Raw genomic sequence first — 27,840 nt, 5'->3', positions numbered from 1 at the left:
TCTTCTTGCTTGGTGGTAATGAGGTCCCTCTACTCTATTCTCTTTTTTATCTCAAAAGAGATTGACTCAAGATAAAACCTAATACTTTATACTGAGTCCTGACTCATTAACATAACTGCCTCTAATCCTGCCACATGGAGGCTAGGATTTACAACACATGGATAATCATATCAGATCATAAAATAGTGGACAACCGCACAGTACTGAAAATCATGGCCTTGCCAAGTTGACACACATTTTTAGGAGGTAAAAATCAGTTCATAACATGACCCTGTGTACAACAGGACAATACACTGCCCGTTCCTCTGCCATCCTTATGGTGGTTGCCATGCCCGAGCCCATTGTTGCAGTCACTGTGTCAGTCTAGCTTGTTGAAGGTCTTCCTCTCTTTTGCTGACCCTCTGCTAAGCATGGTGTCCTTCACCAGGGACTGGTCCCTCCTAATAACATGTCCAAATAAGTGAGATGAAGTCTGATCATCCTTGCTTCTAAGGAGCATTCTGGCTTTACTTCTTCCAAGACAGATTTGTTCATTCTTCTGGCAGTCCATGGTATATTCAACACTCTTCCCCAACACTGTAATGCAGACGCATCAATTAATTCTTCGATCTTCCTTCTTCCTTGTCCAGCTTTTGGGTGCATATGAGGTGATTGAAACTGGCATGGCTTGGGTTAGGTGCACCTTAGTCCTCAAAGAGACATCTTTTCTTTTTAATACTTTAAAGAGGTCTTTTGCAGTAGATTTGCCCAGTGCTGTGCATCATCTGATTTCCTGACTGCTGCTGCCATGGGTGTTGATTGTGGATACAAATAAAATGAAATCCTTGACATCGTCAGTCATTTCACTTTTTATCATGATGTCGTTTATTGGTTCAGTTGTGAGAACTTTTGTTTTCTTTGTGTTTAGGTGTTGTCCATAGTGAAGGCTGTAGTCTTTGGTCTTCACCAGTAAGTTCTTCAAGTCCTCTTCACTTTTAGCCAGCAAGGGTTTGTTAATCTGCATATCGCAGGTCGTTAATGAGCCTTCCTTCAGTCATAATATTCATTCTTCACACAGTTTAGCTTCTTGGCTTATTTGCTCAGCATACAGATTGAATAAGTATGGTGAAAGGATACAACCCCGACACAAACCTTTTCTTATTTTTAAACCATGCTGTATCCCCTTGTTCTGTTCAAATAACTGCCTCTTGGTCCATGTAGAGGTTCTGCATGAACACAACTAAGTGTTCTGGCATTCCCATTCTTTGCAATGTTATCCAAAATTTGTTATGATCCACACAGTTGAATGCCTTTGCATAGTCAATAAAACACAGGTCAACATCTTGTATTCTGCTTTCAGCTATGATCTCTGACATCAGCAGTGATTTCCCTCCTTCTACACCCTCTTCTGAATCTGACTTGAATTAGAGTCTTTGTTTTCATTTTTGTCCATTTTCTTTAGTTTCCTTTCTTGACACTTTGAAGAAATGTTTCAAAGGAGTTAGATGAAATTTGTGGGTAAAAGACATTTTTAAATAAGTGATTCCTTGTAGTTCTAATATTGTGCTTTTATTATTTTATCTATATAGGCCTTGTTTCCCAAACTTAAAATAAGTTATACAAAGAAAATGCCCCTGGTCTTACCCCTTTTCTGGATACCTCATAGCATCTTGTGCAGTGATTGGCATACAGTTGGTATTTAATGAGTATTTGTTGAATTTAAAAATGGGGAAATGAATAGAAAACATCACTGAGTTGTAAATGATTATAAACTCAAATATTTTCACAGTTCCTATTTTGATGAGAAAGGCTTGGTCAGACAACAGCTGGATTCTTTTGATGAGTTTATTCAGATGTCCGTTCAAAGAATTGTGGAAGATGCTCCACCGATAGACCTACAGGCTGAAGCTCAGCATGCGAGTGGAGAAGTTGAAGAACCGGTAAGATGTTTGTTTTAATAAAGCAGCATAAGTAAAAGAAGAGTAGTGGTTTGAAATTTCAGCCTTTCCCCTTTCTCCAGACAGAAAGGTAAAAAAAAAAAAGCCAGTAGGTGATTTTAACAATATATTTATATAGCATTTTCAGTTAGCTCCTGATTTGTTTATTTATGCTAATAGAGAGATGCATTTTTGCAAGTAATCTAAAGTCCTAATTCTTATTCAGATAAAAAAGAAAAACGAAAAGCAAAAAATCACTTGCTGATTTATCGATTGTGACTCATGGCTGACCCCATGTGTTTCAAATTAGAACTGCACTCTAGGGTTTTCAGTGGCTGTGATCTTTCAGAAGTAGATTGCAAGGCCTTTCTTCTGAGGTGCCTCTGGGTCGTTTCAAACCACCAACCTTCCCATTAATAGCCAAGTGCTTAACCATTTGCGCCATCCAGTAGGTATTTAATAGTTGAGAAGAGGGAACTTAGAAATGTGGTGAGTAACTAAGAGAAACCAACCAGAAATAGTACTATTGCTTTAGATAACTACTTTTTCCTTCACAGTGAAGGAATTATAAAAGAAAAAGCATTTGAGGCACTTTTCCTCTCAATTTTTACTTATTTCCTGAAGTACATTATAACATTATGAGAGAGAGTGAAAGAAAATCAACCTACCAGCTATTTTAATTTTTCTCAGTTCTTAATAGTTTTTGTTCACACATATTCATATCTTTAACATCATTGAAATCATTGCAGTGGTATAATTTTATAATCTGATCTTTACCTGAGTGATTGTAAAGAAGTAAGTAGTCGAACATAATGATATTACTCAATTTTGGAGAGGTGGAGAGGCAGCTGTGGGAGCGTGTTGGGCTTTGAGAGCCAGAGAAAACTGGAAAACAGAGTGCGAAATAGAGTAAGCGATAGGGAGAGGTTGTTATTTCTCACCAGTCTAGCACCTCTTCTCTGTGGCTAAGTCCCTAAGGGCTGGTCACTTACTCTCATTCTAGTGGGAGATGCTACACAGAATTCTACTGTTAAAAGTAATTGGCTTTTCTGGCACTGTGCTGGAAATAGTGGCATGAAAGGCCTTTTTTTATCTTCAGGTTATTTTTCTTCTTGGTCTTTGCATAATAAGTGAGATACAATACAACAGAGCACATTCAAAGTGCCAGAACTGTAAGTACTGCAGGAGGAACAGATCTCTACAGCTTGGGTATCAGAGCTTTATTGAAAAGATGGCAGGAACTTAAGCTGACCTGGAAGGGCGGGTAGGACTTAGTAGAGAAATGATGCTTAGCCATTTCAACAAGAAAGTACTTGGTATATTTGGCTTGGGGTTAGGGTGGTACCACACAATCCATATATGATTTTTAGTTTGATCTGTTTTTGATAGATGTTAGTGGAACCAGGTTATAGAAGGTGGAACCAGATTGTAGAAGGTTTGGATAACATAGGGAGTTGTTGAAAGATTGTTGAAGAATATGTATAAAGCATGATTTTAGGACGGTTGCTTTGGAAATGTTATTTACTTGGAATAGGAAAAGGATGAAAGCAGATTAAAATCTTAGCATAACGTAGGTTTAGGATAAGGAGGTGCTGGACTGGAGTAATGGGGGTGGAAATAAGGAGTGAAGAGATGGCTTCTCTTGGGTTCCTTAGCACCACCAGTTCTCTTTGTCCTTTACCTACTTCAGCTCGAGGAACGTGGATGTCTGTCATTTACCTATAGGTCTGCTTAGTCCCATCTTCTCCTTCTTTGAGATTTGATTTAGAGAGAAATCTGTTTATCTCTAAAACTTTGTTGTCATGGATCTTGGCTTATTGGGCAGCAAATAGATAATTTAATTGAAAGCTTTTTTTGTGGGGGTGTGGGGGTGAGCGCTGTAGGCTAAGTAGTAGTAAACCAGGGTTGGCAGTTCTCAGTCCTTTGTGTAGGTTCATTAGGATTTTATGTATATTCATTTGAAGAGTCAATTTTTTATTTTCCTGACACTACTGTTTGATATAGACTCCAAGCATATGGAATGTACAGTCTTTATTGGGGTATATTAAATATCTTTTTCCTTTCTTCCTTAAAAAACAAAACAAAACAAAAAAAACCTGTTGCTGTTGAGTCGATTCTGACTCATAGCGACCCTGTAGGACAGAGTAGAACTGCCCCATAGGGTTTCCAAGGGGTGGCTGGTGGATTTGAACTTCCATCCTTTTGGTTAGCAGCTGAGCTCTTAACCACTGTGCCACCAGGGCTCTGTCTTCTGCCTTAAAGAAGCAATTAAGTATAAAACTTGTCATCTATGGAATGTGGATGTTGACTTTGGAGAGTCACCATATCAGTAAAATGGATTAATTTTGCCATTTCATAGAATTTCTATTTAAAATGTTAATATTGGTTAAAATAAAATTATTAAAACTTTTATGAGGAAAATTTATCCTTTTTTTTTTTTTTTTTTTAATTTCAGCCAAGATATTTGCTGAAGTTTGAACAAATTTACCTCTCCAAGCCTACCCATTGGGAAAGAGATGGTGCCCCTTCACCAATGATGCCAAATGAAGCTAGATTAAGAAATCTCACGTAAGAAATAGTTTTTCCTGTCAGCAGCTGAAAAATAATAGTGAAATAGAATTTGAGATGTCATTTTTTTTTTAACCAATTGAGGGTTTATGCTTTAGCAAACATACTGCTGTTACCTAACTGTGAACTATTTTTATTTTCAAAGGTATTCTGCTCCACTTTATGTTGATATAACAAAGACAGTCATTAAAGAAGGTGAAGAACAACTTCAGACTCAGCATCAGAAAACCTTTATAGGAAAAATTCCAATTATGTTGCGTTCAACTTACTGCCTGTTGAATGGCTTAACAGATCGTGATCTTTGTGAGTTAAATGAATGCCCCTTGGATCCTGGTGGCTATTTCATTATTAATGGATCTGAAAAGGTATAGTAGCATTATTTAAAAAAAAAAAAAAAATTATAAAATAATATTTAAAGATTATTCAAATTGAAATTAAAAAGTAAACTTTTATACAGAATAACCTGGAAGTGGCGGTTGAATTTAAGGGTTCACAACTGAATTTATTTAGTGGTATATAAAATATATCAGATACTTATTTCTATGAAGCATTTGTACAAAATGGAGTTTGTAAAGTTCAAGAATAATGTTTCAGTGATGTTTTGGATGAATTTAGAGGAAAGATAACTGAGATTATACGTATCCTTATATGTGATCAGTTTAAGATGCAAACTGTACTCTTCTTTATACTTCAAGTGCCTTTTGGGTTTTATGACTGACTTTCTTATTGCCCATATAGGTGCTGATTGCTCAAGAGAAAATGGCGACGAACACAGTTTATGTGTTTGCCAAAAAGGATTCTAAATATGCCTACACAGGAGAGTGTAGATCATGTCTGGAGAATTCTTCCCGGCCCACCAGTACTATATGGGTTAGCATGCTGGCGAGAGGAGGACAGGTATGGACTGGGATAATATTGTTTGAGTTTATTCCTTTGTGCCTAGTTTTGTTACTTACCAGACTGCACTCTCAGTCTGAAAAGCTTTTCTGGAACATAATATTATTGGTGTTACGTATTAGATACTGTATGATTTACCCATTGCTCTGCAACAAATTGGAGTCCCTGGATGGTGCAAATGGTTAAAGCACTTGGCTGCTGACCGAAAGGTTATAGTTTGAGTCCATGAAGAGGTGCCTTAGAAGAAGGGTCTGGCAGTCTGCTTCAGAAAAATCAGCCATTGAAAACCTTATGGAGTACAGTTCAATCTGATACACATGGGGTCACTGTGAGTCAGAATCGACTCGATGGCAACTGGTTTGGTGCAGCAAATTACCCAACACTTAGTGGTTTAAAGAGCAACATTTATGATCTCACAGTTTCTGTGAGTCAGGAATCTGGATGCAGCTAACTGGCCCAGGTCTCTCTCTCACAAGGCTGCAATCATGGTGTTTGCCCGGCAGCAGTCACCTCAGTGCTCGTTCTTGTTGTCGGCAGGATTGAATTTTCATGGGCTGTTGGACTGAGGTCTCAGTTTCTCTCTGGTTGTTAGCTGGAAACCTCTCTTAGTTTCTTGCCACCTGGGCCCCTCCGTATAGCAGCTGACAGCACGGTGGCTTGCTTCATCAGAGTAAGGAAGCATAAAGAGCCGCAGAGAGTGTGAAAAGATTGAAACTACAGTTTTTTGTAACTTAATCTTGGAAGTGACACCCATCATTTTTGCCTGTTCTTTTTGTTAGAAGCAAGTTAGTAAGTCCAACCCACACTCAAGAAAAGGGAAATACACAAAGGCAGTGATAGTAGGAAGCAGGAATCATTGGGAGTCGGCTTATAAGCTACGTAGCTTAGGCATGTTGCTTATAAAAATGAAATTGAAGAATAGCTACCATTTGAGCTATGTGCCGGTTATACTACTCAGATAGTTGATTTAATCTTTACAACTATCCTACAAAGTAGTTGTAATTGTCTCTATTTCATTCATTATTAACTTATTAATGTATTAACTTTTTGAAAAAGCCATACATGCATGTTAAAAAAAACAAAACCAAACCCATTGCTGTTGAGTTGATTCTGACTCATAGCGACCCGATAGGACAGAGTAGAACTGCCCCATAGTTTCCAAGAACGCCTGGTGGATTAGAACTGCTGACCTTTTGGTTAGCATCCGTAGCACTTAACCACTGTTCTACCAGGGTTTCCATGCACATTAGTCTTTAAAAAATACAAAAATGTGTGTACAATGAAAAGTAGTCTCTCTTTCATCCCCAGGTCCCTTCCTCAGGGGTAGCTGTTTTTGGTAATTTCTCATGAATCTGTCCAGAAAGAGTCTTAATGCAAAAAATACAAATGGGAGCATATCATATATACTGTTTGAATTTTGCTGAGATCCTTTAAAAACAAGTATTGTGGAGATCCTTTTATATTGGCACTTCATCATTCTTTTTGAGATGTAACATTCAAGACCTGGCAATCTGCTTCCGTAAAGATTACAGCATTGGAAACCCTGTGGGGCAGCTCTCCTCTGTCATAGGGGTCACTATGAGTTGGAATTGGCTTGGTGGTACACAGCAACAACAACATTCTGTATGCAGATGTAGCATAGTTTATTTAGCCACTTCTTCTTTTTTTTTTTTATTAACTTTTATTGAGCTTCAAGTGAACGTTTACAAATCAAGTCAGTCTGTCACATATAGTTTATATACATCTTGCTCCGTACTCCCACTTGCTCTCCCCCTAATGAGTCAGCCCTTCAGTCTCTCCTTTTGTGACAATTTTGCCAGCTTCCAACTCTCTCTATCCTCCCATCCCCCCTCCAGACAGGAGATGCCAACACGGTCTCAAGTGTCCACCTGATATAATTAGCTCACTCTTCATCAGCATCTCTCTCCTACCCACTGTCCAGTCCCTTTCATGTCTGATGAGTTGTCTTCAGGGATGGTTCCTGTCCTGTGCCAACAGAAGGTTTGGGGACCATGACCGCCGGGGTTCCTCTAGTCTCAGTCAGACCATTAAGTATGGTCTTTTTGTGAGAATTTGGGGTCTGCATCCCACTGATCTCCTGCTCCCTCAGGGGTTCTCTGTTGCGCTCCCTGTCAGGGCAGTTGTCGATTGTGGCCGGGCACCAACTAGTTCTTCTGGTCTCAGGATGATGTAGGTCTCTGATTCATGTGGCCATTTCTGTCTCTTGGGCTCTTAGTTGTCATGTAACCTTGGTGTTCTTCATTTGCCTTTGCTTCAGGTGGGTTGAGACCAGTTGATGCATCTTAGATGGCTGCTTGTTAGCATTTAAGACCCCAGATGCCACATTTCAAAGTGGGATGCAGAATGTTTTCATAATGGAATTATTTTGCCAATTGACTTAGAAGTCCCCTTAAACCATGGTTCCCAAACCCCAGCCTTTGCTCCGCTGACCTTTGAAGCATTCATTTTATCCCGGAAACTTCTTTGCTTTTGGTCCAGTCCAGTTGAGCTGACCTTCCATGTATTGAGTGTTGTCCTTCCCTTCACCTAAAGCAGTTCTTATCTACTAATTAATCAGTAAAAAACCCTCTCCCTCCCTCCCCTCCTCGTAACCACAAAAGTATGTATTCTTCTCAGTTTATACTATTTCTCAAGATCTTATAATAGTGGTCTTATACAATATTTGTCCTTTTGCCTCAGACTAATTTCACTCAGCATAATGCCTTCCAGGTTCCTCCATGTTATGAAATGTTTGACAGATTCGTCACTGTTCTTTATCGATGCGTAGTATTCCATTGTGTGAATATACCACAATTTATTTACCCATTCATCCGTTGATGGACCTTGGTTGCTTCCAACTTTTTGCTATTGTAAACAGAGCTGCAATAAACATGGGTGTGCATATATCTGTTTGTGTGAACGCTCTTATTTCTCTAGGGTATATTCCGAGGAGTGGGATTTCTGGGTTGTATGGTAGTTCTATTTCTAACTGTTTAAGATAACGCCAGATAGATTTCCAAAGTGGTTGTACCATTTTACATTCCCACCAGCAGTGTATAAGAGTTCCAATCTCTCCGCAACCTCTCCAACATTTATTATTTTGTGTTTTTTGGATTAATGCCAGCCTTGTTGGAGTGAGATGGAATCTCATCGTAGTTTTAATTTGCATTTCTCTAATGGCTAATGATCGAGAGCATTTTCTCATGTATCTGTTAGCTGCCTGAATATCTTCTTTAGTGAAGTGTGTGTTCATATCCTTTGCCCACTTCTTGATTGGGTTGTTTGTCTTTTTGTGGTTGAGTTTTAACAGAATCATATAGATTTTAGAGATCAGGCACTGGTCGGAGATGTCACAGCTGAAAATTCTTTCCCAGTCTGTAGGTGGTCTTTTTACTCTTTTGGTGAAGTCTTCAGATGAGCATAGGTGTTTGATTTTTAGGAGCTCCCAATTATCTGGTTTCTCTTCATCATTTTTGGTAATGTTTTGTATTCTGTTTACGCCTTGTATTAGGGCTCCTAAGGTTGTCCCTATTTTTTCTTCCATGATCTTTATCGTTTTAGTCTTTATGTTTAGGTCTTTGATCCACTTGGAGTTAGTTTTTGTGCTTGGTGTGAGGTATGGGTCCTGTTTCATTTTTTTGCAAATGGATATCCAGTTATGCCAGCACAATTTGTTAAAAAGACTATCTTTTCCCCAATTAACTGACACTGGGACTTTGTCAAATATCAGCTGCTCATATGTGGATGGATTTATATCTGGGTTCTCAATTCTGTTCCACTGGTCTATGTGCCTGTTGTTGTACCAATACCAGGCTGTTTTGACTACTGTGGCTGTATAATAGGTTCTGAAATCAGGTAGAGTGAGGCCTCCCACTTTCTTCTTTTTCAGTAATGCTTTGCTTATCCGAGGCTTCTTTCCCTTCCATATGAAGATGGTGATTTGTTTCTCCATCACCTTAAAAAATGACATTGGAATTTGGATCGGAAGTGCATTGTATGTATAGATGGCTTTTGGTAGAATAGACATTTTTACTATGTTAAGTCTTCCTATCCATGAGCAAGGTATGTTTTTCCACTTAAGTATGTCCTTTTTAATTTCTTGTAGTAGAGCTTTGTAGTTTTCTTTGTATAGGTCTTTTACACCCTTGGTAAGATTTATTCCTAAGTATTTTATCTTCTTGGGTAGCCACTTCTTTTGACGGACATTAGATTTCCAGTCTTGTGCTTTTACAAACAGTTCTGCCGCAGAATCCAACATCGTCTTTATAATATGCCTTATAAAGATGAGGAACCTACAGATTGGACAGTTTTAATTTGCTTAAAGTTATATACAGATGTAGAGTAGGTATATTAAAGAGTTAAAATAGTTTTTAATTTATAAATGGGAATGACTGTTTCTTGGTAATTAGTGTTTCCATTGGTTTTTCATAGTAATACTTGTAAGATAAAAGTTCCTCCATGTGTAAAACATTGGTGAGTATTATGAGAGGTAATTAAAATGCACGGTCCTTATGAAGAAGCTAATGCTTTTATTGGGAATACAGAGTTTAGCCATAAAATGATAGTAACATAGTGCAGAGGCCAAATGACACCTAGTATATAAAATAAAAACCCAAAAAAGCCACTGCTGTTGAGTCTATTCCAACTCATAGTGATACTGTGGGACAGAGTAGAACTGCCTCATAGCATTTCTAAGACTGTAAATATTTATAGAAGCAGACTGTCACATCTTTCTCCAGACTATACAAAATAGTTCTATAGAAACCTGGGGGAGATGAGATTACTAGAATGGTGTGGTCTAGAATGGCTTAACAGAGAAGCGGGGACTTGACTTATACCTTAAAAGACAGTGTGCATTTATGTAAGCAGAGAGAAACTGGAAGAACTTTTTTTAAGGTATACAGTTTGGTGTTAGCAATTAATCATGTTATGTAACCACCACCTATATTCATTGCTAAATTTCCTATCACCATAAACAGAAACTCACTGCTTCCTAAACCATGGCTTCTCCTTTCCCTCTTGGAAGGACATTCTTGATGGAGGAGAGTAGGGTGAATAGTATGTGTTTGACGAATCAGCAGAAGATTGCTTTGACTGGGCTAGGCGAGTGTGTTGAATAGTGGGTGATAGGTAGATGATCAGGATCGGTCTGGATTAATGGTTCCTAACTACAGGTTTACCTCAGTTACAGTATACAAGGTAGGCCCCCTTTTCAAATCTGCTATGTCAAATGAGGGCTAGGGGTGAGGCCTGGGTACAGGTATTTGGAAAAGATCTGCAGGTGCTTGTGATGTACATTCTTTGTTGAGAAGCATTGGTCTGGATTGTGGAGGACAAAGATAGGAACACAGTATATTAGGGAGATTATCATGGCAGCTATGAGCAAATAAATTCATAGAGGCAAAGCAAGGAAAGTCTTCTGGATTTGGTGATAGGTTTGATTTGAGATGAAGATGAGTAAAGATTCCATAGTTTCTGTCCTGAGGCTCTGGGACAATGGGAATAAAATAGAGAACTTACAAGAACTGATTTTTGGAGAGAATGTAGTGAACTGTTTTAGACAAGATTTTAGGGAGGGTCTCTTAGTCATCTAGTGCTTCTGTAACAGAAATACCACAAGTGGATGGCTTTAACAAAGAGAAATTTATTTTCTCACAGTTTAGTAGGTTACAAGGCCAAATTCAGGGTATCAGCTCCAGGGGATGGCTTTTTCTGTCTGCTGGCCTTGGAGGAAGGCCTTTGTCCTCCATCTTCCCCTGGTCGAGGAACTTCTTAGGCACAGGGACCCCCTGTCCACAGGACATGCTGTGCTCCTGGTGCTGCTTTCTTGGTGGTATGAGGTCGCCAACTCTCTGCTTGCTTCCCTTTCCTTTGATCTCTTGAGAGAGAAAAGGTGGTACAGGTCGCACTCCAGGGAAATTCCCTTCTGGATCAGGGGGGTGACCTGAGTAATCCTTTTAGCCACAGGCAAAGATTATGATTTATAACACATGGGGAAAATCACAAAATGGAGGACAAATACACATGGCCTAACCAAGTCGACACATATTTTTGGGGGCCGCAATTCAATCCGTTACAGAGGGTGCATGATGTAGGCATTATTTTTTAATGTTCTATTGGTCCTGGAAAAAGATCTATGATGAAACAAATAATATACTGAATGGAAAAATTGATGTCCAATTAGAAACAACCAAATGGCAGTTGGAGATGTGGCTGAGGGTGCAGAAAAAAGATTAGGACGACGATTTGGATGTCATTTATGAAAAGTTGCTGAATGAACCTGTAAGTGGGATAAGGTTTCTAAGGAAGAAGACCTGAAGTGGGAGGAGGAAGAAGACAGAAGTTCTTATTAGAAGGGTCATTATAATGTAGGGTTGTCAGGCCAAGAAAGGATAGAGAGTGAATTTGATATTGAAGGGAAGAAATAGGGTTAAACCTGAGAAACCAGGTGCCATTGGTATAACTTCTATTTTGTTCTGTATGTGTGTATAGTTAAAGTCAGAGAGACTGGAAAAAAAGAAGCTTGTGTGAAAAAGCTTTTCGTTGATTTTAAAACATTCAAACAGGGAGATACCTTAAAGAACATAGCTGAGATATTTAGTTTTCATTCTGTGCTTAGCTTTTTTCGACATTTTACCTATGCATATTCTCTTTTTTACTCATCTGTTTTCTTCTAGAAGTTTTTTTTTTTTTTGAGTAGGGTTTTGAGTGGGGCAGGGAGATGGTGAGGGGATAATGTTCACATTCTTTTGAAGTCAGAGGTCATTTCCAAATACCAAAAAAAAAACCCAAACCCACTGCTGTCTAGTCGATTGAGACTCATAGCAACTCTGTAGGACAGAGTAGAACTGCCCCATAGAGTTTCCAAGGAGCGCCTGGTGGGTCTGAATGGCTGACCTCTTGGTTAGCAGCTGCAGCACTTAACCACTACGCCACCAGAGTTTCCAAATATAGTATTGGGTAATTCTGGAGAATCTTGGCAGGTGGATAGTAGAGAATGGAAGTTCGCTCAGATCTAAATGATTTGTCTATGCATAAAAATAGTAAACCTGTTCAGTGGTTTTGAAAAGCAGGCATAGGAGTTCCTTTTGAGTATGGGAAGCATGGTCTTTTGAAATATATACAATGAACATATATAGTAAATGTTTCTAATAATGTTTCTACATGACTGAGCTCTGTGTGTTTATGTTCTGATTTTTTTTTTAGGGTGCAAAAAAGAGTGCAATTGGTCAACGCATTGTGGCAACTCTACCGTATATCAAACAAGAAGTTCCCATCATTATTGTATTCAGAGCATTAGGTTTTGTGTCTGACAGAGATATTTTAGAGCATATTATTTATGATTTTGAAGATCCAGAGATGATGGAAATGGTAATGTGAAAGCAGAATTCATAGTGTTATACAAAATGTTTAAAGTTACTGAATGTTTCTTACCTTGAAACAGTTGAAAGGTACTCTGAAGAGTAATTTAGCTGTCTAAAATCTCATGCCATTTACTGTGTAGTGAAAGCATTCAGCCCTGCATGGTCTCAGTTCTGTGTAATATAGACATGAAAACTATTGGCAGCTAGAGGTCACTGACAGCAGCAAGCAGTAGCGAGGAAAGTCATAAAAACCATCAGTCTGGTGCAATTATTAAAAAGGGAAAATGAGTACAGGTAGTCCCCAACTTACGACAGGATTCTGTTCTGACTACTCTGTTGTAAGTCAGTTCTGACATAAGTCGAATACCTCTTTTTTTCTTTTAGTTTTCATTATTATTGCCTTTTATTTTCAGTGTCTTTATAAATCTGATCTTTATTTGTTGGTGAGTGAACATCTGAGAATGATAGCATCGGCACATTGGGTGTTGCAACACTAGATGTTATACATTTCACTAACGATAAGATGTAAAAAAAAAAATGGTCATAAGTGCAGTTTGTTGTAACTTGAATATGTGATAAGTTGGAGACTACCTGTAGTTGGTATCTTTTTTTTTTTTTTTTTAACTTTGTTTTGAAATAATTTTAAATTTACAGAAAAGTTACAAGAATAGTACGAAGAACTCTTCTTTGCTCTTCATTTTGATTCACTGTCGTTACCTTTGGCACATTTGCTTTATCCTTCTATCTGTAAATATGTGTTTTTTTCTGAACCATTAAGAGAGTTAGAGACATCATATCCCGTTATTCCTAAATACTTCAGTGTATATTTCATAAGAACCAGCGCATTCACTTATGTAATTAGAGTACAGTAATCAAAATCAGGAAACTTAATCTAGATATAAAACTATTAATCTACAGATTTTATTGAAATTTTGCCAGTTGTTCCAATGATGTCCTTAATAGCCATTTTTTTCTTGTTCAGGTTGTGATCCAGGATCATGCATTGCATTGTTTTTGTATGTCTCTCAAGTCTCTCTTAATCTTGCCTCAGCCTTTGTCCTTCATAACATTGACATTTTTGAAGAGGACAGGCTGTTTATTTTGTAGAATTTCCCTCAACTTAGGTTTTTTTTATTTTTCTTTATAATTAGATTCAGTGTATGCATTTTGGCAGGGAAAATACACAAGTGATATTGTGTGCTTCTCAGGGCACCATATCAGGATTCACAGATGTCATTTTGTCCCATTATTGGCATTGTTAAATTTGATCATTTTATAGTGGTATCCCCTAAGTTCCTCCACTGTAGAGTTACTGTTTTTGTGAGAAGGTTCTTTGAATCTAGATGGATATCCAGTTCCATTGATGATGCTTGTCTGAATAGTACTTGATATTCTTAAAGATGTCCTGAATTACCCAGAGTAGGTACATTTATGCTTAGTGAGTTTTTAAGACTACAGATAAACAAGGTAAAATACAGGGTAAATGTTTTTCACAAGTCAGAAAGTGGAGTACATTTTAGTTACTAGAGTTTTCATTGGTGTTAATGAGAAAAATGGGTTCCGTTTAGATTTTACTTTGGGCTTTTACTAGTAGTCTTATGTCTTTTTATTTTTTTAATGCTTAAAAACTTGATTCCATTTATAGAAGAAAAGATAATATATGTTATCTTTGCTCTGAGGGCATCCCAAATGATTGACTTTTACTGAGTTCAGATCTAATTCAGACTGGAGTTTTCTTAGTGAAGTGGAAGACCTGATTTGTATATGTGTGTTATTTTCTGAAAATTACTGTTTGGTCCTTCAGCTCTCATGAAGCTTAGGGAAATTTTTACAAGTCTCTGGGTTAGCCATTCATCGTGCAAAAGTGCTTTAATTTTTTCTTCTAAAAGTGCATTATTATTTTTATTCCTTTTTCCCAATCCGTATTAACTTCAACAAAACCGTTTCATAGTAACAATGACAATTTTCTTTAAAAAGATGACTATCATTTACTATGCTATCTGTGGTCTCACTTCGATTGGTTTCCGTGTGTGCCCTTTTTCTGAACTTTGATTCCATGATTGGAATGTGAATGTTTAAACTTGTGGATCAGTGACAAGTAGACGTAGTATAGGAAGCCAAAAGGCAGGGAGGACATTTCATTGTATGTGATAGAATTAGAGTGTGCTTACAGGGGCCAAAGTTAATGAATGCTGCCCCCTTTTCTTATGGTCATTACTGTGCAGAACTGGAATTTTAGAATGTTAGAACTAGTGGAATTTAGAGATGATTTTGTGTAACCGTTTTTAAATGTGGAAACTGATTTAACACGACTGCTCAGAAGTGACAGCTAGTTAGTGGCCATAACATAGGTCTCTGTAACAGTGTACTTTTAAAATATTCTCCTTTACAAGGTATTGAGTGGTTTTACTTATATGTTAAAAACTTAATATCAGTACTGAAAATGACTTGGCACATTTTTTCGTTTGTAGCTCAGTAAATTTTAATTTGAGTATTAAATTTCTCTAAATTGATGTTTTGCCATTGGTCATTAAAAGGTAAACGACATAAAAAGAAATACACTCAGCTCTTTTTATAGTGGAATTATTTGCATTTTTTTAGAAAGTACAACTGCCTGTACTGATGAATAGACTCTTTCAGAGATCTCTAGATCTCTGTCAATAGCACCATGTTGTCTCCTCCTCTAGATCTCTAAGGTCTCCTCTAGTTTTAATGTTCTGTGATTCTTTGATACTTATAGAAATATTTGCATCTTTGATTAGGTTCACAGAGATATTTAGCATGTTATACAGTAAATGACAGTTAACTAAATTTAAGGTGAAAATATGAATTTGAAAATAACTTTTATTTAAATTATCTGATAGGTTAAACCTTCTCTTGACGAAGCTTTTGTCATCCAAGAACAGAATGTTGCCCTAAATTTCATTGGCTCAAGAGGGGCAAAGCCAGGTGTTACTAAAGAGAAAAGAATTAAATATGCAAAAGAGGTCTTACAAAAGGAAATGCTCCCCCACGTTGGCGTCAGTGACTTTTGTGAGACCAAAAAAGCCTATTTCTTGGGGTAGGTTAAATTTCCTTGTTTCAGGTTCTTTGCTAAGATACAGTTGAGATAGCTTTTCTCTTAAGGCTAAAAATATCAAAAATTATATTTCTAATATGTAAACCAAGGTGGGGCGGGGGGACAGCCAAAAATTGTGTGTTTTCTTTTTTATGTCTTTTTTTTTTTTTTTTCTTTTAAGGTATATGGTTCATAGGTTACTTCTGGCAGCCTTGGGTAGAAGAGAACTGGATGACAGAGATCACTATGGAAACAAAAGATTGGATCTTGCTGGGCCACTACTTGCTTTCTTATTTAGAGGGTAAGGTATTACAGAATAAAATCATTAACGTAAGGAGATCTCATTTTAGATGGGGCATTGTGCAGGGAGGGACTGAGCTGTTTTGACACGCGTATTGGATGCATATGAAGTTAGCTACATTCTCTTTGCCATCTGCTTAGATTTTTTTTTAGATTTAGTTCTGGTTCGTGTCTTGAAATGTCATGTTTGTGAGGACACGTTATTACCCGTTTATATGTTCTTTATTGCTTTGGTAGCCTTAAAAGTGTTTGAGAAAGCGGAATTATTGATTTTTAATAATGATTGAATTATTGAATTATTAGAAAACCCTGATATTCTAAGTGGTGATATTGGAATTTTTATTAATGCTGTTTTTGCATTTAATGAAAACATACAAAAGCTGGAAGGAAATAAAAATATTAGCAGTGATTGTCTCACAGTATTGGGGTTATTTGGGGTTTTTATTTTACTCTTGACACGTTTTAACCTTTTCCGTATTTTCTATAATGAGTTTATAATACTTTTATAATTAGAATGTTATTTATAAAAACAAAATATGTTGACAACTTAATATGAAAAAGCTTGTATTAATATTAGAGTGTTTTGCACATGTTCTGTTAGTGTGTTGTAGAATAGTGATTTTAATTTTTTTTATTATCAACCCACTAAGACACCTTATTGGACATTTTCCCCTAATCTTTCCCCATACATGTTTATGTACTGTATGTATATCTGCATTATATGTAAAAATAGTAATAGTCTCCCCTCTCCCTCTCCTGTTGAGAATGCATGTTGTAGAGCCTTAAATGTTTAAAACAACACCATTTTATTCTGCAGTATGTTTAAGAATTTGCTTAAAGAAGTGCGGATCTATGCACAGAAGTTTATTGATCGAGGGAAGGATTTTAACTTGGAATTGGCAATTAAAACAAGGATTATATCTGATGGCCTAAAATACTCTTTAGCTACTGGAAACTGGGGTGATCAAAAGAAAGCTCACCAAGCCAGAGCTGGAGTATCTCAGGTAAGGGTATCAATTGTAATTCCAAGTTTGATAGGAAAGATGTTATAGGACTAGCAGATTCTTTCGTTCATTGAATATAAATTGTTTTGCTTTTTTTCTTGGTCAGATGTAAAAACAAAACAAAACATTGAGGGCTTTTGAATTATGAAAATGAAATTTTTCTTAAATTAGCAATCATTAGCTTTACTTAGACTTAAGTTGTAATTTGCAGAATAGAAACTCAGGACTGTTAATAAATTAAGAGTAGAAGTTTAGGAGATAAGACAGCCCATGTTAGTGAAATTTTTATGTCTTAAAAGCCTTTTTTGGAAGCCAACCCAGAGAAAAAATGGGCATCCTTTGTTGCAAAATATGGTACTCCTAACGCTGATGTTTCTGTTCTGGCCTGTTGCACAAGCAGTAACTCTAACACCTGCTTTTCAGAGGGAGTAATGGGGAAAAGCTTTAAAAAAAAGTTTCACTGGCCTTTTGGTTTTTTTTGTATGAACTTTTAATATAAGACTGAAAACCTATAATGTACTTGTCTAGCTTTATGGAATTTTTTTAGGATTCCCCCCCTTTTTTTAAGTGGTCTATTTTTATACTGGTATTACCTGATTGATTTGGATTCAGACACCACCTTCAGGCACCTGATCCCTAGAAACCCAGGTGCTGTAAGAAAGACTACTGATAGCAAAGTTACATTATTAGCCCCTTTTAATTCCATAAAGATTTATTAGGTATACTCTGTGTTTGTGATGCTGGATTCTCAGCATGAATGAGGTACCATTTCAGCTCTCAAGGAGCTTACCATTTAGCAGATTCATCCATGTATAGCTCACTATGTCTTATTATGATAAATGGCACGCTGCCACTTCAGTTCAGTGAAGTGCCTGGCAGTGTGCCACACATTTCCCTTAATGATACGAAGGTGAATAAAACATGATCCCTGACCTTCAATAATTTATAGTCTATACTAGGATAATTACAGCATGGTAGAGTAAGTATTTTAATAAGAGATATGCACAGCTGCTCTGTGGGAATGCTGAGAGAGGCATATAGCCCAGGCTGGGAGGGTGAAAAGGAGTCTTGTCTTAGGATATAACACCTGAGCTAGATCTTGAAGGCTGTTGGAAAACAGCCCAAATTGGGGAGGAGGAGGGTAGAGCCAGCAGCACACAGGAAACTGGAGCAAACTTGAATAGTCTGAACAAAGGGACGGAGGCAAGAAAGAATGAGTTTGTGGGTGTGTGTGTGTATGTGTGTGTGTAGGGGCAGGAGACTAGAGCAGTTCAGGATTTTCAAATCAGAGTGGGAGATGGGGTTGGAAAGGGGAGCTGGGAATAGCTCAGAGAGAATGGCATGGTCAGTTTTTAGTTTTTTAAAGACAGCTTTAGAGTAGTTGGCAGTGTAGAGAGAAGATTTGAGAAGAACAAGGCTGGTGTCAGGAAGATTGTTGCAACAGCCTGGGTGAGAAAAAATTAGGGCTTGAACTAGAGCGGTTTAGTAGAGACAGAGAGTGGAATCAAATTTGAGAAATGTTTAGGAAGTAGGTTTTGTAGGACTTTATAACTAATTAGTTGAATGGTGGAAAACTCCCTAGAGTACAGAAAAGGCAACAGTTCTTCCCAGAGGTAGATCAGATGGCTTTTGTAGAGGCGGTAACATTTCAGCAGGCAGAGCCAAGTGGAAACGTGCATTCCATCCTGTGGCAATAGCATGGTCAAAGATGTGGGGGTGAGAGAGTGTATGTTGGGAGTGTCAGGAGACTGGTAGGGGAAGGGCATGGGGCTTCATTAAAAAGGGCTTTAATGTCATGGTCTTCTGTATTTGATGGGGTCGTGTTTATTTTTTAAATGGGAAAATGATGTGAATATATGTATGTTCTAATGATTTTGGTAACTATGGAGGGTAGGTTGGAGGGGACAAGATAGGGATTAAGAGGCAGTGGCAATAGTATAGGTGAGAGGTAAGGGGCTGGTCCATTGCCGTGACATTGGGAATAGAGGGGTTGGATTTTTAAGAAAATTTTTTGAAAATAAGATTGACAAGATGTGTTTATTAATGTATGGAAGGAAGAAGTCAGAGACACCAGTGATTTCAAAATTGGAAAATTAAGGGACAGCTGATGCCGTTAACCATGACTAGAGGAAACTCAGGAAGAGGAAGGAGGTTTGGGCTAGAGGAAGATGGTGAATTTGTTACTGGGGTTATTGAGTTTGAGCTGCCTGCTGTATTACCTTAGTTATGGATGTGCGATCTCTGTGTTGAGGATTCAGAGATCTTAGTCTGCAAAAAGTACTGGGATGGATTAGTGGATGTCTGCTGTGATCAAAGGAGTGTGAGTTGGTAGCATTTAATTTAACTTTTATTGAGTGTCAGATAATGTTCTAGGTGTTAGGAATACAGCAGAGCACATAACAGCAAAAAAATTTCTGCTGTCATGGAACTAATACCCAGTGTTCAGAGACAGACCATGAAGAAAACATTTGTGTGGTATGTTAGCACTGTACATCATGTGTTCGTCATTCTCCTGTAAAGCATTGCTAAGTCATGGGGGTGAACAAAATTATCCAGGGAGAGGGTAGAGAAAAGAGGGGTAGTAGGGACAGTTTGACACTCAATGCGTTGTATGTAAAAATATGACTTTGCTCATTTTAGTATTTGCAAGAAATATGATAGTGTGAATCACAGGAATGCCCGAACTTTAAAGATTTGTTATCTTTTTCTAGGTATTGAACCGCCTGACTTTTGCATCTACTCTTTCTCACCTGCGTCGTTTAAATTCTCCTATTGGTAGAGACGGCAAGCTAGCAAAACCAAGACAGTTGCATAATACTTTGTGGGGAATGGTGTGTCCTGCTGAGACCCCAGAGGTAATGCATTAGAATTTATGTGTAGGATACTAAGTCAGCTAGTAATTATGTAGGACATAGTTACTTTTAGAGTTAGGTTTGTATTTTACAGGGTGGTTTAGAGAACTGGTCTTGGAAAATTAGCATACTAAATCTTAAATTAAAGGAAAAAGAATTTTGATAGGCGTGTTAAATCAGTTAAGTAATATTTTGTTTATTCCTTAGGGCCATGCTGTAGGACTTGTGAAAAATTTAGCTCTGATGGCTTATATTTCAGTTGGATCTCAACCATCTCCAATTCTGGAATTTTTAGAAGAATGGAGTATGGAAAATTTAGAAGAAATTTCTCCTGCAGCTATTGCTGAGTATGTATAGATGTTTTCTTCTTCTTCTTTTTTTTTTTTTTAAATACTGTTATTAGTCTTTGGTTATAGTTTAGTATAGAATTGTGAAGTACAAAATGTCTTTGGTTTTGCGTTTCAGTGCAACCAAGATTTTCGTTAATGGCTGCTGGGTTGGAATACATAAAGATCCTGAACAGCTTATGAACACCCTAAGGAAATTGCGGCGTCAGATGGACATTATTGTCTCTGAAGTAAGTCTTGAACTAGTTAAGAGGGCATGACCTGTACGCAAGGCACAAGACTAGTAAATGTTATCTTTTCATTAACATCTGGTTTCCCTTGAATTGTAAAGTGTATTGTCAAAGGCTTCTAAGTGACATTTTTAGCTTAATTTATTTATAAGATAACGATTACTATAATGTTTTAGATATGCTCCTGAATTTTTTGACATGTAATTTAAGTTTTAGAACTTAAAATATATTTAAGGGAAAAGAAATTCCTTTGTGAATCTTTTTGTAAATGGAGAATCTCTGATTTCTTTTTTGTCTGAATCCAGACATTTTCATTTATAAAATGTGATACACCTATTAATAGATTCTCTTCTATTTGCTTGGATATTGAAGTGCTTTGGGATTAGGATTTTTTTAACTATTAAAATGTAGTATCAGCTTTATTACTCCTCAGAATAGATCTTTTGCTTTTGGTGTATTGTGTTGAGAGATATAGCTGAAGCTTTTGATTCCCCTACGTCCGTACCTTGGGGCCTGCCTAGGTGAAGTAGTTTTGGAGAGAAACTGTAACACATTTAACCGGTAGCTGGTGCCTTTACACCTCATGAAGAGCTTGGCCGCTCAGGGCCTCCCTTGAGCTGGCAGGCCCTGGTTTTTGACCCAGGTGTTTTTATAGCCTGAGGGCAGGCACAGCATGCCTCACTGGAGAGCAGACAGAGGAAGAGAAAGCTCAGGAACCAAATTGGTTGTATTTTTTATGGGGAGAAATTTGTTAATGTTTATTGTTAGGCGTGCTTTTCTGCTGAGAGCCTTCTTTAGCTTTTCTGTGTTTTCTAGGGTAAAGTTAAATTCTTCACGCTATTTTAGTCCTCTAGGCTTTTTCATGGGTCCAGTCCCTCAACCTGGAATGCTTGTAACCCCTCTCTTTTATTCCCCCCCCAAAAACGGGGGATGGGGAGGAGAAGGAAGTATATTACTTTTTTCAGGTAAATCTCACTTATTATGCAAAACTTGTATTAACTGTCATCTCCTCCAGGACATCTTGCATGACCCCCTAGTTTGTTTTTGATCAGGGGTTGGCAGACTTTTTCTATAAAGGATCAGATGCTCAGTATTTTATGCTTTGTTGCAACTACTCAACTCTGCTGTTTTGACGAAAACGGCCATAACCAAAAACCACACCCACTGCTGTCGAGACGAGTCTGACTCATAGCGACCCCATAGGACAGAGTAGAAGTGCCCCACAGAGTTTTCAAGGAGCACCTGGTGGATTTGAACTGCCAGCCTCTTGGTTAGTAGCCATAGCACTTAACCACTACGCCACCAGGGTTTCCAAAAACAGGCATAGACAGTATGTAAACCAATAAAATTTTATTTATAAAAACAGGTGGTGAGTGGGGCCAGATTTGGCAGGCAGTTTGCCAACTCCTGATTTAGTTCTCCATGGCTATAACATCTTTTGCTTAAATACCTCTTGCAAAATACGTGCAGCCCTGGTGGTACAGTGGTTGTATTTGACTGCTCACCAAAAGTTCGGATCCACCAGCCAGCTGCTCCTTGAAAACTCTTTGGGGTAGTTCTACCCCGTCCGATAGGGTCATTATAAGTCGGAATTGACTCGATGGCAATGAGTTTGGTTTTGTATAATACTTATACCTTATAGTAACTATTGATTTATCTCCCTGCATCACCCACTACACTGTTAGCACCTTAGGGGCAGGGGCCATGTCTGGAAACCCTGGTGGTGTAGTGGTTAAGTGCTACAGCTGCTAACCAAAGGGTCGGTAGTTCGAATCCACCAGGCGCTCCTCAGAAACTGTATGGGGCAGTTCTCCTCTGTCCTGTAGGGTCGCTATGAGTCGGAATCGACTTGACAGCACTGGGTTTGGTATGATTTATTAAGACAAAAGAATTATATTAGGAATGTTTGTTCTCTTAAGAATTCAAGGAAAAGCATTTGAACCCACTATCTTTTCTGGGACTTTAGAACACCACTCATGGCATTTTGTTTCATGGGCAGTGTTCTTCGCAGATTGCTTTCTAAGGAAAGGAAGTGGACCAGGAACTTTGAACATTTTCTTTTTCTTGGCTTTTAACTCTTTAGTTTTAGAGACCCTTGTGTTTTTATCAGGCTTTGATAGTTTACCATTGTTTTTAAACCAGGTAACCCAAATCCCCTCCTTTCTTAGGTAATCCCAATCCTTTTTTTAAAAAAAGGACTCAGGTAATGATTTCAAACCATTTCTCACTTTTTTAAAATGCTCTTTTGGGGAAATACCAATCTGTCTTTCAGTTTCCCAAGTCATTGACAGTTCATTTCTTGGTTGACTTATAAGATCACATATTGGATCAAAACAACCAGAACACAGTTAAAGAGAATGTTGACACATTGTGAAAAATGTAACTAATGTCACTGAAAAATTTGTCCAGAAATTGTCAAATGGGAACCTAATTTGCTGTGTAAACTTTCACGGAAAACGTAATAAAATATTGTGTAAAAGAAAAAATCATATATTTGATCAAGATAATTTCTTGTAAATTCTTATTTCCTTTTTGACTTACTTCTTTACATATAGGTACTCAAAATTTTGCAGTTTGCTTTAAATAATTCTTATGTTCTTTATTGCAAATTTTCCCAAAATATGTTTGATAATACTTTCTAGGAATATTACATTTTTAGACCAGCACTGCCCAATAGAAATATAATGTGAACCGCATATGCGATTTTAAATTTTATAGTAGCCATATTAAAGAAGTGAAAAAGAAATAGGTGAAATAAGCCTAATGTATTTGACCTGATACAATGCAAAATGTTATAATTTTTTTATAGTCAGTATAAAGATATTAATGAACTAGTTTACTTTTTTGCCCTGTCTTTGAAATCTGGTTTATATTTTATGCTTACAGCATGTCTCAATCAGACTGGCCACATTTTAAGTGCTTGATAGTCACAAGCGGCTGGCTAAAAATGGCTGTTGGAGAGCTAGATTATAAGCCATTGGTCTGAGGGGTGATTGTGAGGAGTCAGGCTTTAGAACTGGGAAAGTATGGTCAAGGCGAAGCTATATAAACCAAAAACTAAACCTGTTGCTGTCAAAGCCAGTTCTGACTCATGGTGACCCTATAGGACAGAGTAGAGCTGCCCCATGGGGTTTCCAAGGAGTGACTGGTGAATTTGATCTGCTGACCCTTTTTGTTAGAAGCCAAGGTCTTAACCACTATGCCACCAGGGCTCCCAAAGGCTTGGTTATTGAAGGATAACAAGGTGAAGTATATGTAATTAACAAAGAACCAAAACAAGAAATTCTCATAAACTAGTATTTCTGGTACCAAAAAAAAAAAAAAGTTTCCTTTATTTCACATTCGCTTGTATGACATTGTTACCAGATGCTGTTGTTCAGCCCTATAATCCAAGGTTAGAACTTTTCTTCTACAAAATTTTAAATTATACCTAAGTTTCTAGTATGTTGAACAATGATAAACTAAGATTCACCCATTTTACTTGATAATTGGTTGCTCTAGAAATTTATTAGTAATTTTATTGTATTTCTGCCTAAGCCTTAATGGTATGGAGAAAATAAAAGTTTATGAGACTTTTGTCTTTTTATATATAGGTTTCTATGATCAGAGATATTCGAGAGAGGGAGATTCGTATCTATACAGATGCAGGCCGTATTTGTAGACCACTTCTGATAGTGGAAAAACAAAAGCTCCTTTTGAAGAAGAGACATATTGACCAGTTGAAAGAGAGAGAATATAACAACTACAGGTAAGAACATGCAGTGAGAAAATTGTGCATTAAAAATTGAAATATAATTTACATACCATAAAATTCACTCCTTTAAAGTGTACAGCCCAGTGGCTTTTAGCATACTAATAAGGATGTGCTACTGTCACCACTATCTAATTCCAGAACACTTTATCACCCCAAAAAGAAACTCTGTACCCATTAGCAGTCACATTTGTTTTCCTTGATTTTTGTTATCAAGCAAGGGATTTGTAGGGTTTTGTTAAGAATGAAAGTCCTTGTGGCCTGTTAAAACCTAATAAGAAATTTAATAAAAAAAAAAAGAACCTGCTTAAAAAATTTGTTCTTAGTAATACATGAATGTATACATTCTTACTGTAAAAAAATTCAAACAATATGTATAGTCACATAAAAGCCACCAATTCATACTCCCCTCTTCAAAAGTAAGCGTTATTAACAATTTGGTGTATATTCCTCCAGACTTTATATACTTACATACTCACCCCTCACATGCAGCTTACAGTTGCTTTAAAATAAAGCAAAACAAACTAATAATAGTAGTTATGAGATTATACTTTGTATGTATTGTTCAGCAACTTACTTTCTCCACTGTTAACAATAATATGTTTATTTTGGAACCCTTTCCATATTGGTGCATATAGGTGGAAGAATACTCTTTATTAATTAGGAGGCCAAGGTAGTTAATCAGGAGATGAAGAAATTGAGTGAATTCTTCTTTTCCAGCTGGCAGGATCTTGTGGCCAGTGGGGTAGTAGAATATATCGATACCCTCGAAGAAGAAACAGTGATGCTCGCAATGACTCCAGATGATTTACAGGAGAAGGAAGTAGCTTATTGTTCCACATACACACATTGTGAGATTCATCCTTCAATGATCCTTGGTGTCTGTGCATCTATTATTCCCTTTCCTGATCATAACCAGGTTGGTCGCACTTTTTATCTTCTCATCTGTGAGGAACCGAAGGAAGTAGAATAGAAATCAGAGGTTAATCAGTATTTCTTTCCAGAAGAAAAGGCTTTTAATGAAAAGGCTATGTATTCCTACAGATCAGTGTTTGACATGTATAGTGCCTTGTTTCATTCTTAATTGCCATAGTTATTTCACATGATTATCACTTATCTTTCTGGGGAAAAAAGAAGAACTTTAGTTACCATATTTCTTATTAATGTAGTACCCTGTAGAGTCTTTTCCTTGAGGTAATTAAGTTTTCATTGATTCTGCTTTTCATTTCTGCCTTTAGTCCCCTAGAAACACATACCAGTCTGCTATGGGTAAGCAGGCTATGGGAGTTTATATTACCAATTTTCATGTTCGTATGGACACATTGGCCCACGTTCTCTATTATCCTCAAAAACCACTTGTGACCACCAGGTCTATGGAATATCTGCGATTCAGAGAGCTCCCGGCAGGTATGTTCAGTTTTGTGCAGCAGTTTTTAAGGTTTTGCCATGCATGGGGTATTTTTCTGGGCACTTGGGAGAGTTAAAAATGCATAAGATACAGCCCCTGTTCTTAAGGAATTTGTAGTGTGAGAAACCTGAACACAATTAAATAAAAAGATAGGTCAGTGAAAAGTATTCTGGAGGTATAAAGTGATCGAGAAGCAAGAGCTAAGGAAAGTGATTGGTTCCTGTGGGAAGTCTAGAGGCATTTTCATTCAGGAGGTGGCATTTTAAACTGGAGTAAAGTCAGGGGGAAGGGTATTTGCATTTGAGAGATGGCTTGAGCAGGGTCTAGAGGCGTAAAGGCATGAGATGCTATTTTTGGAACAGTCAGTGGTCATGTCGGTTTAGCATGACTGCAGTGTGAGCATATAGGAGTGAAAATTGGTATCATAGTGCGGAGAGAGCCTGAAGATTGAATTTTATTTGGAGAATGAGGACCCATCTAGACTTTTAGAGTAGGGAAGTAGTATAATTAGAATTTTTTTTAGGAATATCATTCTGTTAGCGGTGTAAGGGGTACATTGTTGTTAGATGCTGTCGAGCTGTCTTGGACTTATAGTGACCCTATCTATGTACAGCAGAATGAAGCACTTCCTGGTCCTGTGCCATCCTCGCAGCCATTGCTATGTTTGAGCCCGTTTTTGCAGCCACTGTGTCAATCCATCTTGTTGAGGGTCTTCCTCTTTTTTCCTGACCCTCTACTAAGTATGATGGCCTTCTTCAGGGACCGATCCCTCCTGATAACATGTTCAAAGTACATGAGATAAGTCTCGCCATCCATGCTTCTAAGGCGCATTCTGGCTGGGCTGTACTTCTTCCAAGACAGATTTGTTTGTTTTCTTGGCAGTCCATGGTATATTTAGTATTCTTCACCAACACCATAATTCAAAGGCATCAATCTTTCTTTGGTCCAGTTTTTGCATGCATATGAGGCGACTGAAAATATCATGGCTTGGGTCAGGCGCACCTTAGTCCTCAAAGTAACATCTTTGCTTTTTAACACTTTAAAAGAGGTCTTGTGCAGCACATTTGCCCAGTGCAATATGTTGTTTGATTTCTTTATGGCTGCTTCTATGAGTGTCGATTGTGGATTCAAGTAAAATGAAATCCTTGACAACTTCAGTCTTTTCTCCATGTATCATGGTGTTGCTTATTGGTCCAGTTGTGAGGATTTTTGGTTTCTTTATATTGACGTGTAATCCATACTGAAGGCTGTGGTCTTTGATCGTCATCAGTAAGTGCTTTAAGTCCTCTTCACTTTCAGGAAGTATTGTGTCATCTGCATATCATAGGTTGTTAACGAATATTCCTCCAATCCTGATGCTGTTTTCTTCAGGGGCAGATTAGAGGGAGGTAATTTAGAGGCTTTTTTTTTTTTTTTTTGTAATAGTCTAAGTGAGGAAAGGTGAGGTCCTATAGAAATGAAAAAGAATGATGGTTGAGATATCTTTTGGAATACACTTGATAGAACTTGATGACTGTTTGGATATGCAATGATCAAGAGAGGAAAGAGAGGAATTGAAAGTGTTGCTGGTGTTTTTGGCTTGAGTGTTTGAGGAGAGGTGTGATATTAGTAAGATTGGGAGCATATTAGAAGAAGGTAGAGGTTTTAGAAGTAAGATAATAAATTCAGTTTGGGATATACTGATTTTGAGTTGCTGCCAGGACATCTAAGAAGTGATCTTCCAGCTGTGAGTTGCAAATGTGGTTTGAAAGAAGGTTGGGTGTAGAATTGTGAAGTTTTTGTTATATTAATGATAGATACTATTATGAAATTGCTTAGGGAGAATTGAGTGTGAGGAAAGGGCCAGAGACAGAACTTAATGCACTATTGTTAAGGGCGTGCAGTAAAAGAAATCAGGTGAGGAGTTGTGACAAGTAGCTGATAAAGAGGAGAGTCAGGAGTTTTGCAGGAGGGTATTTCAAGAAAACTGGACAGTAGGTAAACTGGTGCAGAGAAGGTGGAAGGTAGGAAAATGTTGACTATTAAAGGACACAGTATAGTTTGTTGGCAGTATTGTGAGCAGAATTTTGGCTTTCAATTTAGGTAACATTTTGCCTTGTAAGCAATGGCTCTTAGTTTTTAACTATAATAGGGGTTCTAACATTT

At 37.6% G+C, this 27,840-nt stretch overlaps 1 protein-coding gene across 1 annotated transcript in view; it reads left to right on the top strand.

Annotated features, from left to right (window-relative positions):
• POLR2B (RNA polymerase II subunit B) overlaps positions 1-27,840 on the top strand; it is a 52,198-nt gene that overhangs the window by 10,848 nt on the left and 13,510 nt on the right. The window contains exons 3-16 of the mRNA XM_064285757.1: positions 1,769-1,919; positions 4,372-4,484; positions 4,630-4,849; positions 5,223-5,381; positions 12,588-12,752; positions 15,610-15,806; positions 15,985-16,104; positions 16,921-17,107; positions 19,819-19,962; positions 20,167-20,306; positions 20,425-20,536; positions 24,130-24,284; positions 25,008-25,206; positions 25,526-25,694. Coding sequence (XP_064141827.1) covers positions 1,769-1,919; positions 4,372-4,484; positions 4,630-4,849; positions 5,223-5,381; positions 12,588-12,752; positions 15,610-15,806; positions 15,985-16,104; positions 16,921-17,107; positions 19,819-19,962; positions 20,167-20,306; positions 20,425-20,536; positions 24,130-24,284; positions 25,008-25,206; positions 25,526-25,694 — 2,231 coding nt within the window. The remainder of the gene's footprint in view (positions 1-1,768; positions 1,920-4,371; positions 4,485-4,629; positions 4,850-5,222; positions 5,382-12,587; positions 12,753-15,609; positions 15,807-15,984; positions 16,105-16,920; positions 17,108-19,818; positions 19,963-20,166; positions 20,307-20,424; positions 20,537-24,129; positions 24,285-25,007; positions 25,207-25,525; positions 25,695-27,840) is intronic.

The sequence above is a fragment of the Loxodonta africana genome, chromosome 5 (genome assembly GCF_030014295.1).
Source record: "Loxodonta africana isolate mLoxAfr1 chromosome 5, mLoxAfr1.hap2, whole genome shotgun sequence".
Taxonomy (NCBI): domain Eukaryota; kingdom Metazoa; phylum Chordata; class Mammalia; order Proboscidea; family Elephantidae; genus Loxodonta; species Loxodonta africana.
The sequence above is the reverse complement of the archived record's forward strand: the minus strand, read 5'-3'. Positions and strand labels throughout refer to the sequence as shown.